Source organism: Bos indicus, chromosome 23 (assembly GCF_029378745.1).
Source record: "Bos indicus isolate NIAB-ARS_2022 breed Sahiwal x Tharparkar chromosome 23, NIAB-ARS_B.indTharparkar_mat_pri_1.0, whole genome shotgun sequence".
Lineage (NCBI taxonomy): Eukaryota > Metazoa > Chordata > Mammalia > Artiodactyla > Bovidae > Bos > Bos indicus.
In genome coordinates this window covers 11560359-11571218 of record NC_091782.1, presented here as the reverse complement: position 1 = coordinate 11571218, position 10860 = coordinate 11560359, and the positions used below count along the sequence as shown (strand labels likewise).

At 54.7% G+C, this 10860-nt stretch overlaps 1 protein-coding gene across 1 annotated transcript; it reads right to left on the bottom strand.

The window, feature by feature from the left end:
- Positions 1 to 1649: 1649 nt before the first annotated feature.
- On the bottom strand, positions 1650 to 10053 carry MAPK13 (mitogen-activated protein kinase 13). Its single transcript, XM_019986341.2, has 12 exons — positions 9841 to 10053; positions 8838 to 8967; positions 7269 to 7327; positions 4607 to 4715; positions 4384 to 4413; positions 3951 to 3998; positions 3709 to 3823; positions 3495 to 3566; positions 2829 to 2908; positions 2508 to 2586; positions 2241 to 2417; positions 1650 to 1981 (listed from the first exon to the last, which is right to left on the bottom strand). Exons 1-12 carry the CDS (start codon positions 9957 to 9959, stop codon positions 1899 to 1901), a joined length of 1101 nt encoding a protein of 366 aa, XP_019841900.1. The 5' UTR covers positions 9960 to 10053; the 3' UTR covers positions 1650 to 1898.
- Between the last annotated feature and the right edge of the window lie 807 nt (positions 10054 to 10860).

The window sequence follows — 10860 nt, the reverse complement described above, 5'->3', positions numbered from 1 at the left end:
TTACCTTCAGCTACATGAGGATGGAGCCCCAAGCTCACTGTGGAATAAAGGGAAGGGAGCACTCAGTTGTTCTTAGGAAGTTTTTTCAGCCACCCCCCCCCCCCACCCCCGCCCCGCCCTTTGCTTTTTTGCCATGCTGTGCAGCACTCAGGATCTTAGTTCTCTGGCTAGGGATTGAACGCACACACCCTGCAGTGAAAACACGGAGTCTTAACCATTGGACCACCAGGGAAGTCCCCAGCCCAATTTAAAGAAACAAAAGCCAAGTGTAGGGAGAAGGGACAAGAGAGATTCTTCCTCCTGCAGCTACGGTTATATTTTCTTGGCTGAGGGATGAGAGGAAAGTGTCAACCGATGAACCAATATTGGTACATTATTTTTAAAGAAAGTCCATAGCTTACTTGAGGGTTCACTGTTTGTGTTGTACAGTTCCACTGGTTTTGAAAAATGCATAATGTCGTGTATCCACCATGACATCATTCAGAATAGTTTTACTGCCCTAAAAATGCCCTGTCTGAGCCTCAGTTTTAACATCTCTAAAATGAGAAAGTGAAACTCCTCTAAATCCCCTCATCCTCCCATTGTAGGTTTCTAATTTAGGCCTCTTGACAAATTAAAGTGGTACTGAAATCAACAAAATGTTGCTGTAAGTGTGACCTGATATCCATCAGAATCACTGAGCTTGGGTTGAGGTAACAGGGTCCTCATTCAAACCTTCTGGGGTCTCAACCTCAGACCCGTTAAACCCAAGGTCAGAGCCCAGGAATCTGCATTTTTAATCAGACCCTGGTGCACAGGGAAGTTTGAGACCCCAACAGGGAATTCAAGCCTGAACACGAGGACCCGATCCATTGTCAGGTTAGAGCTCAGGAGCGACGTACAATTCCCCAAAGCGGGAAGGAGCCAAACTCTTTTCCTGGAAAAAGCCCATTTCTGCCTTCCGCAGCTCCCAGTCAACAAGCCTGCCGTTGTTTTGCATCTTGATTGCTGATCACTCACCCAAAATAACCTGCATGCAGTGTCTCACCAGCTGCAGCTCTCTCTGCAACTGCCTTAATTTAGCAGCCAGTCACATTTGGCTCCACAACAAAGAGGCTCTGGGAAGGGGCCCCTCCCTCATGGCCATCTGTCGTGGATTGAATAAAGTGCCCCCCAAACTCACGTCCCCCACCCAGAACCTCAGAATGTGACTTTATTGAAAATAAGGTATTTGCAGACGTAATTACCAATGATTAAGATGAGATCATACTAGATTAGGGTGGGTCCTAAATTCAGTGACGGATGTTCTTATAAGATCAGTCAAAGACACAGTAGTGGAGAAGGCCAGGACAGGGGCGGAGATAGTGATGATGTAGTGACATACAGGGCAAAGAACACCAAAGATTCCAGGAGTCACCAGAAGCTAAAACGAGGCCAGGAGAGATTCTTGCCTAGAATCTTCAGAGGGCACATGGCCCGGCCAACACCTTGATTTCAGACTTCCAGCCTCCGAACTGTGAGAATAAATTTCTATGATTTTAAAGCCTCCTAGTTTGTGGTAATTTGTTACAGCAGCCCTAGCAAGCTAATACACCATCACTACCGCAGACCGCCACCCCAGTTCAGCCCCACTCCAGCCATGAAAGAAAGGACTCCACACACACAAGCAATTCTCCACATTATGTGCTTTAATGTGGCCAGTTATGATCAGAGCTATTTTTTCCCAGCCAACACCTCTGAATTCTGCATCTACTAGGCCTGTTTCCTACACAAGCCCTCCGTCCTCTGCTTGGAAGGCTATAATCCAAGACGGGTTGAGACTTCAGTAGTGATAAATAAATATTGGTCCCAGGGGCAGTGCCTGGTAGGTGGTATCACGAGGCCATTCCTGGGCTCAGCCGAGGGTCGGGCTAGAAGGGTCACTGCAGCTTCATGCCACTCCGGCGCCGAGAGTCCTTCCGGGCAATGGGGCTGAAGTTCACGATCTCCTTGTAGATGTGCTCTGAGGAAGGCAGGGGTGGTGGTGGGTGCTGAGGGCAAGCGCCTGCCTCCCTCCCCCAGCAGACATGGTGCAAAGCGGGAAGTCCACTCAGCACAGGGAGAAAGAAGCACACGCAGGAGACTGTTTGCTCAGAGAGAAAGAGGCCACAGTCTCCAGGAGAAATGCCAGGGCCGCTGAGGCCAGGCGGGGAAACGAAGCCAGCAGAGGAGACAGAGGCTGCAGGCTGCGGGGAGAAGGCGCTGAGGCGCCCAGCCCTTACGCTTCCATTCGTCCACTGTGAGTTTCTCGCGTTCTAAGGAATCCTCGAGCGGCTGCTGGGCCTCTGTCTCCTCCTCAGGGTCCCGGAAGGGCTCAAAGAAGGGGTGGGCGAGGGCCTGCGAGGCCGTCAGGCGCTTGTCCACGTCCAGCTCCAGCATCTTCTCCAGCAGGTCTGTGGCTGCCGTCACAGAGCATGAGCCTCCTGCCCCAGGCCTGGGAGAACCCAGCCCACCCGCGGGGACACAGACTGCAGGCCCCTGAGACTCACCCTGGGGGCTGGCACGCGGGAATAGCTGAGAGAAATCCTTTTTGGGGCTTTGTGGCAGGGACTGGATGTAGGATTTGGCCTGGAAGACAGAACAGCAGAGTAATCCCCAGTTGTCAGCTCCTTGGGACTCAGGCCATAGGATCTAAAGCAGGGACCCCAGAAAAGCTGCTGAGCAGGGCTGAGGGCTCAGGTCTGAATCCAAAGTGAGATAAAGGCAAGAGCCCTTGCCAGGGCAGAGGGGTGGTGGGGGTGAGCCCACCTCCCTGACCCTGGTCAGCCAAGGGCACAGCCCCGGCCAGCCTGGGCCCATCTGCCACTCACCGCCTTGTCATTGAGCTTCTGCACAAACTCTGCACCCGGCACCCCGGTCACTTTCAGAATCTGGGTCAGCTGGTCCAGGTCTTGGCAGCAGGTTAAGGCTCGGCCTCACTCACTGGGGTGGGAGGTGGTCTGGAGCCGCCCTTCCCGCTGCCCCTCCATCAGGCCCGCCCAGCAGGGTGGACCATCCAGGCTCCAGACACTCACCTCCTCCTGTTTTCAGGAGTGGAGGTTCATCCTCCAGGATGCAGGTGAGACTTGCCACCTGCCAGGCTGGGTTAAGGGTCCCTCCCCACAAATGCTCCTGCAGGTGCCACCTTCCCAGCTTCATCCCACTCCGTCACCTCCGTGCATTTCTTTGTCTACTCCCCCCACAGCCTTGCATTCTGAGTTTGGCAGGGAGACCCCGTCTCGTCTCCCCAGTCCCAGTATGGCACACGGAGGTGCTCAACTGGTGCGTGTGGTGCCAAAACATCAAGTATTTTTCTGCAGGATGGTGGAATCACAGGTGACTGGTTTTCATCATTTTGCTTCTCTGCACTTTAAAACTACTCCACTGAGAAGCATGTATCACTTTCACATTAAGAAAAAGAGAGAGATTTAAGTAATAAAGTGTCTGTTGAAGGAATGAATCCCTGGATGAAGACTGGCTTTTCCAGCAAAGGATACAGTCTTTCCCCTTGAACAGCGTCTTCCCTGTCAGCATCTCTGCCATGATACAGCCCACAGACCAGATGTCCACTGCAGAGGGAGGGGGAGGAGGTGTCACCTGGACCGGCTGGCCAGGACCCGACAGTTGGTCAACCCAGAGTCTCCAAGACAGGCTTGAGGCAGCCATCAGAGAAGACCCTCAGTCCCTTCCCTGGGGCAGCCAACCACTGACCAGTCTGATTGTAATGCATCCAGCTGAGAATCACCTCAGGGGCCCGGTACCAGCGGGTCACCACGTAACCCGTCATCTCCACATCCGTATGCCGTGCCAACCCAAAATCCAAGATCTACAACTCAGGGCACAAAGGGAAAAGAGCTCGCTGAGGAGAGGGGGCTCCTGGAGCAGCGTCTGGGGGCTCCGGTGGAAGAGGGGCCCACCCTGAGCTCAGGCTGACCCCGCCGCAGCCCAATCACCTTCAGCTCACAGTCCTCATTCACAGCGAGGTTGCCCGGCTTCAGGTCCTAGAGGAGAGGAGAGATGGAGCGCTGGACGCAGGCAGAGATGAGGTGGCCCCACTCGGCTGCCACCCAGCACGCGGCCCTGGCCCTTTCTCTGGGTGCCGGGCTTCTGTGCAGAGTGAGGGTTGGACCAGGTGTCCTCTAGGGTCCATCCAGCTCTAACATGCTCCTGACTCTTGGAGCCTGAAACACCCAGCTCAGCTTCACTGGTGATAGTTTCCCAAAAAGTTCCCCAAAACACAGCAATTCTTCTGAGCAGGCCTTCTTGGGCCAAGGCTGGGTCTGAAAACTCCCTATCCCTGGCTCCCCTTGTGCCATCTCCCCCCAACTTCAAGAAGATCCCAGGGGTGGGCAGGGCCTTTGAGGATGTAGCAGAGAAAGCACTCACCCTGTGGACGACCCCAGCTGAGTGGATGTACTGTGTTGGGGAGAGAGAGGGAGAAGCCTGAGTCCAGAGTTCGGCTTTCATACCAGGTGCTTCGGGCTGGCTCAGAGACCACCTCTGCCCTGTCATGGCGTGTTCTCCCAAACCTTCAAGGCCTGGCCTCCCCCAGACCCCAGGTCTCAACACCCAGCCCCTCTCCTCTGCCCTCTGGCAGGCTCCCACCCACCTTAAGACCCTTGAGCATCTGGTACACCAGGTACTGGATCTTGTCCTCACTGAACTCCATCCCCATGATCTTCTGCAGGTCCGTCTGCATGAAGGGCATCACCAGGTAGCTGCAAGGCATGAGGGCTTCCTGAACAGTCCCCAGCCCCACCCAGCCCCAGGTCCCAGCTCAGAGGAGGGGCACAGGGCTGGGGCAGAACAGAGGCCTTAGAGATGACCTTCGTGTGCAAGAAGAGCCAGCCCCACAACAGCCAGCCAAATCCCCAGGCAGTGGGCCTCCCGGCTCCTGGCTCCCAGCCTGGCCCTGGCAGCCGCCCTGTTGGCAGAGCTCAGGGTGTTTCAGCTGGAGCTGTGCTCAGGAAAACCAAATGCATCTGTGTTCCCGCTCTTCAAAGGTGTCCTCTCCTTGCCCTCCTCCACGCCCCACAGAAAGCCACTGCTGTGAGTTAGAAACATCTGCCAGGATTTCCTTCTGCTTCTGTACAAATATTTTCTCCCCATCTCAGAGGGTCATGAGCTGCCATGAAAATCCTCAAACATCCAAAAATGTCTCCCTTCCAAGAAGGAAACAATAAAACAGTTTCTAGGAGGGTGAAGAAGGAAGAAAGAGAGTTGAACCATCACCCTCACTTAATGGGATTGCAAAACAGGTCAAAGTCAGCAAAATCTAACTGCTACTCAAGGCAGTAACAGCAAAGTCCAGACAAAAAAGGATAAAGATCTAGAAAGGAATTAAAAAAAATAAAAGAATGTGGAGGCCATCTCCATGAGCCTGTGACTTCCGGTCTTCTTCCACCTGACTGCACCCCCTCCCACGCACTGGGACCCCCTGCTCCAGGCACAGGCTCCTTCCCACCTTCATGTTTCACCTCTACGTGGAAACTGATTCTTTTCAGCTGACAAGCTCACTGACGTCTTAAGGTGCTACAGCCACCCTCCCTTAACCTTATTTCTTCGAGTACCCCACTCCTCCTCGCTCTCCCTCCTGATCAAACTTCTAGATAGAGTGGTCCTCACCTGTCCACCCCACTGCCTTAATGCGCAGTTCCCTGACAACAGGGTGTCTGTTCCTGCCCCACCAGCCCAGCGCACACACCCACGACTCCCTTTCTTTCTACTGGAACTTGTGCAAAGCTTGACATCCCCTCAGGATTCTCTGCGAATCCTACCTCGGGTCAGGCGGCCTCAGCTCTCTGCCTGCGCATTCTCGTGTACCTTCTCTTTCATGTTGGTATCTTGACCCACAGCATCGCATCATGCCCTACACTAGCCTGTCCCTGGGCTTCGGCTCTCATCCGCCAGTGATTATTCTGGCCCAAATCCACATCCCTGGCTCAGACCTTCCTAAACTCTGGGTTTATTTGCTGATTAAACACTTGAATGTTCATAGGCTTTGCAAAAATGAAGTGTCCAAAGTGGAGTTCATTATCTTTCTCCTAAGATCGGTTCTTCCTTCACCTTGTATTGCGAGTAGGAACCTGGCATCCCCTGGCTGTCCTTGCCACTGCATCCCAAGGGATACAACACTCTGACAGTGCTGCCTCTCGATGGGTCTCAAGTCAGTTCTTGGGACCCCATCACCTTGACTGCATTTAGACCAAGGTGTAGTTCTCCCAGAGCTGTGTCCCTGCTCCTTTCTTGCTGCTGCCAGAGTGCATCCCCCAAATCCGATCTGATCACCTCACCTTGCTGCTCAAAACTTCTATAGCCTTGAGGCTGCCTGTGGAATCAAGTCTGGACTCAGCCTAACTAAATCAGCCACTGCTTCACTGTACTTCTCAGGATGGCCCAGCCTCTTTCACACATGCATCATGGCTTGGTCCATGCAGTTCCTTCTCCTTGGGACACCTTCAGCCCTTCTACCTCAGGCAAACATTGACTCATCCTTCAGGGCTGAGTTCAGAGTTACCTCCTCTGTGAAGCCCGCTGAGGCAGCTGGCAGTTCCCGGCTCTACCCAGACTTAGAGCACTGACCACCACGGTCAGTATTCACCACTGTCTGTCCTGGAGGAGCTGGTCCACTTTAAATTCCCAATGCTAAGTCCAGCAGCTGGCATTGTAGGGGAAAAAATCCATTCAAACTCACTGCATTAAACTGAAAACAAAAGCATCCTAATAAAGAGAACTGCAGCTACAGTTGAAATAAGACTGGAAAAAAAAAAATCCACCCTCTCAAAGTTTCCTAAATTTTAGCAGGTACTGCGCTAGCAAAGCCGTGCATTTAGCAACTAAATTTTCATGTTCTGTGTAATTCTGAGAAACATCCCCATTGGCCAGGGCAGCCAAGGCTTTGTGATCCTCCCTTCATTCTAGGAAGAGTCCTAGGTCCAGACCCACACCTGCACCAGGACATGGCGAGGGAGGCTGATGCAAATCCTGTGGGGACCGGCACCAATGTCTGCGGTGTTAAGGGTGGGTAAAGCAAAGCAGATGAGCAGACAGCTCTGTGTCAGCTAGGCTCCGTAAAAAGCCCTTGCCACCTTTTCAGGCCAGCTGTTCTGTCCACCCTGGGCTGGATCTCTCCCCAGCCCAAAGGCATATAGCCTCCTGGGACAGGAAGCCCCCCTTTGCCAGAAGAGATAACTTGGACACTCCCTTACTTGCCCCCCTCATTGGCAAGTAAGGTCTGCAAATATCCTGGAACCCAGCACAGCCCGACTTACAAGTCATGGAAGTTGCGCAGGGAGGAGGCTGGGGTGAAGACATCCAGAAGCCCGATGACCTAAAGAGAAGATGGCCAGTGAGGGCCAGGCAGCTGCTGCACCCCTCTACATCTGTCCTCTGCAGCCCCAGGCCTGCACAGGACCACCTGCCCTTTCCTAGAACAGCACCTCCAGCAGGAGGCAGGTTCCCAGCCTTCTGGGAAGAAGCAGTAAAAGGGACAGAGGTGGGAGAGGGATTCCTCCACCTGGGCAGGAATTTGCAGTGCGCTGCGATGGAGAGTCAGGCTGGGATAAGGAATGGTGGACATGTCTGTGCTCACTGACCCCAAGTCTGGTGCTCAGGACAAGCAGCACAAACCCAGTCTCCGCTCAGACAGGGAACCTCGAGTGGGGAAGGGAATCTAGGAGGGGATAGAGATCTTCCAGCCAGCAGGCTCCCTGTCCTTGACCTTGGGTCTCACCACATCCAACCCTGCCTGCCAAAGGGCTGATTCAGAGCTGGGGCCAGACTTTCCAGCTGGAGGCCATGGGGAGGAGCTGACCGAGGAGGAATGGGACTTAAAATATGCACAGTGTTTTGAACTCATTGTTTTAAATGCTTGGGTTTCCCTGGGGTGGCTTAGCAGTATAGAATCCTCCACCTGGATTCTATACTGGAGGTCAGGAGGATCCCCTGGAGGAGGAAAGGGCAACCTACTCCAGTATTCTTGCCTGGAGAATTCCATGGACAGAGGAGTCTGGCGGGCCACAGTCCATGGGGTCGCAGAGTCGGACACAATTGAAGCAACTTAGCACATTTTTTAAAATGCTTATCTGCCAATACAGGTATCCTGCAGCAAAGCCTAGGGGCCAGGCTCAGCACTGGGTCACTAGTTTCCTGGCTGTTTCAATCAGACAGGATAGTCTTGAAGTCAGGCTCCGGGGCCTGGAGCCAGGCTGTCTAGGGTCAGATCCCAGCTCTGCCACTGACTAACCATATAATCTGTCTGTCTACGGCCATACCACCCTGAACGTGCCTGATCTCGTCTGATAACCTGTGAGTCTTTCTGTGCCTCAGTTTCCCTATCTGTATAAGGGGGTAATGGTACTTATATGATACTGTGAGGATTAAACATTCCGGTTTCTGCAAAGTTCTTAGAACTGTGCCTGGCACATAAGTGCTCACAGGTTTCTATTACCCTTGTTGTAGTTATGTGGAAACAACATTAAGGAGGATACTGGGCACCGGGTCTCAGATCTAGAACAACTACAGAGTTCTTCGGTGCCCATTTCCTCATAACAGTGAGACACCAAGTTCATTCTGCTCCACTGCCAAAAATTCCTTTGCACCTTACCTGGGAAGTAGGCAGGGTGGGTCCTGGCACAGTTTTAATAATCAGGTGAGGAACAAGGATCCAGAGGAGCAGGGAGGAGGTTCCCTTTCTGCTGGCGCTGTTGGGTTATCACCTTGGGGTATCTTCCGTGTGTGCGTATGGACGTGTGCACACACAAGGAGGGGCTGGTCAGGACCCTCTCTGGGGCTGCCCTCCCGTCCCTGCCTCCCCGAAGCAGCCCCCAGGCCCAGCCTACGTTTTCATGCTGCATGTGTTTCAGCAGCAGCAGCTCCCGATAAGCCCGCTTGGCAAAGATCTCGGACTGGAAGGGCCGGCTCAGCTTCTTGATGGCCACCTTCTCCCCTGACCGCTTGTCGATGGCTGAGCTGTAGGGTCAAAGGCAGGTCAGCAGGGAGCACGCCCCCCTGCCCCGCCCCAACTCGGAGGCAGGCAGGGCTCCAGACCCTGGGTGGCATATCCCAAGCCATCTGGGGAGCCACAGCCATCCTCATCCCAATCCCTCTGGGCCAGTAGTCTAAGCCAGGAGGAGCTGATTGATGCCCACCACCTGGAATGTGAGTGAGCCGCTGAAAGCACAGTGGGACTGGGAGAGTGAGGAGGGAGCAAGCAGGATCTGAGAGAGGTGCCCTACACCAAGGTCAAACACAAGGTAATGTCAACAGGATCCCGAACAACTTGGCAAGTCACTTCTTGTTTGCGTCTCCGTGTACCCATGTGTAATAAATAACAATCAATTGGGGTTCGGCCACATAAACTCTGGGGTCCCTTGTAAGTCCTGGAGAAACAGATTCAGTCCTAATTCAACCCACAGAGACCCCCAGCAAGCAGGTGCGAAAAGCGAGCTGGCGCCTGGGGCGGCCCCACGGCCAGCCTCCACAGCCGGAGGCTCCTACTCCACTTCAAGATCCAGTTGCTGCCTCCTCCAGTCCCAGGGTTCAGCCTGGGAAGAGCACCCGCCAAAGTCTTCCCAACCCGCAGGACTCTGGGCCTTGGGGTCCTCGATCAAAGGTGGTGGGTGCACAGCTCGGCGCGCCCAGCAGTTGAGGGGCCACCGGATGCGGATCCGGGAAGCGGGGGGGCATTGGCCGGGCTCTGGCTCTTGCGGAGGCCCCGCCCGCGTCCCGGTGCCTGGGCGCCCACCAGCGGCCTGGGCGCCCACCAGCGGCCTGGCCCGATGCCCCAGGCGCCCCCCGACGCCCCAGTGGTCGCGCAGGCGCGGGGTAGGGGGAGGGTCTCACCACACTGAGCCGTAGGCCCCGCTGCCTATGTGCGTCAGGGACACGTAGGTCTTGGGCAGCTCCCAGGCGGTCTTGTTGACGTCCTGCTTGTAGAAGCCCTTTTTCCGGGTGAAGCTCATCCCGGGCACTCGGTGTTGGCGGCCCCAGCGCGGTGGCTGCGCTCGCGGCTCGCCGGGCTCCCAGCACCTGGCCCCCGCCCGCGGTGCCCGCGGTGCCCGCCCAGGCCTCCCGCTCCTCCCCTGCGCGAGGGCGGGTCCCCGTCCAGGCCACGCGTCCCACCTGCCGCCGCGCCCAGGTGCGCTGCGCGGCCACGCCCGGGCCTGCCCGGCCGCGGCTCCCGGGAGCCCCGGGTTTCCGCCGGGGTCCGAGTTCGGAACCCCGGCCATAGGCCCGCGCGAAGCGGCAGGGGCGCGGTGGTGCAGGGGGTGGGGTGGGGGGGCGCCTCCCGCCTGCTGCTGCGGTCGGCCTGGGGCCCCATTTCCCCAGGGGCCCCCAGGGAGGACAGAAGGCAGGAAGACAGCCTCCCAGCTGCTGCCAGCAGAGGATTCTGTAGGAAGATCTCGGAGATTTTTAAGACAATTTTGGAGGAAAAAAACCCCCACAAAAGCCCATAATTTGTTGAGTATGGGAAGTTTCAAACATAAAAAAGTAGACAGTGCTTCTCACATTTGAATGTGCACACGAATCCCCGGGGTATTTTCATTGAATACAGATTGTTCAGGAGATCCGGGGTGGAGCTAAGATTCTGCATTTCTCACCAGCTCCTAGGCCCAGGGATCTCTGAATCACATGTTGATAAGCAGATTCTAATGACCCTGCATAACCCCAATTGCGAACCCCACAGCTTCAATAAGTACATCGACTCTTAGTCGATTTTGTTTCCTCTACATACTTCCTCCCCCATTGTTTTGAAGCAAAACCAGGCATCCTATCATTTCATCTGAAAATATTATTTTTGTATCTCTAAAAGATAAGGATTGTTTTAAAAACACAACTACAGTATCTTTTTTCCACCTAGAA

Bases quoted from the DNA above. Each gene is read 5' to 3' on its own strand.
- MAPK13 (XM_019986341.2), bottom strand. From the start codon at position 9,959: ATGAGCTTCACCCGGAAAAAGGGCTTCTACAAGCAGGACGTCAACAAG. The intron at 8,968-9,840 runs GTGAGACCCTCC...TTGACCCTACAG, and splicing joins GGGGCCTACGGCTCAGTGTG to CTCAGCCATCGACAAGCGGT. The intron at 3,567-3,708 runs GTCAGTGGTTGG...CTCCCTCTGCAG, and splicing joins GATGCATTACAATCAGACTG to TGGACATCTGGTCTGTGGGC.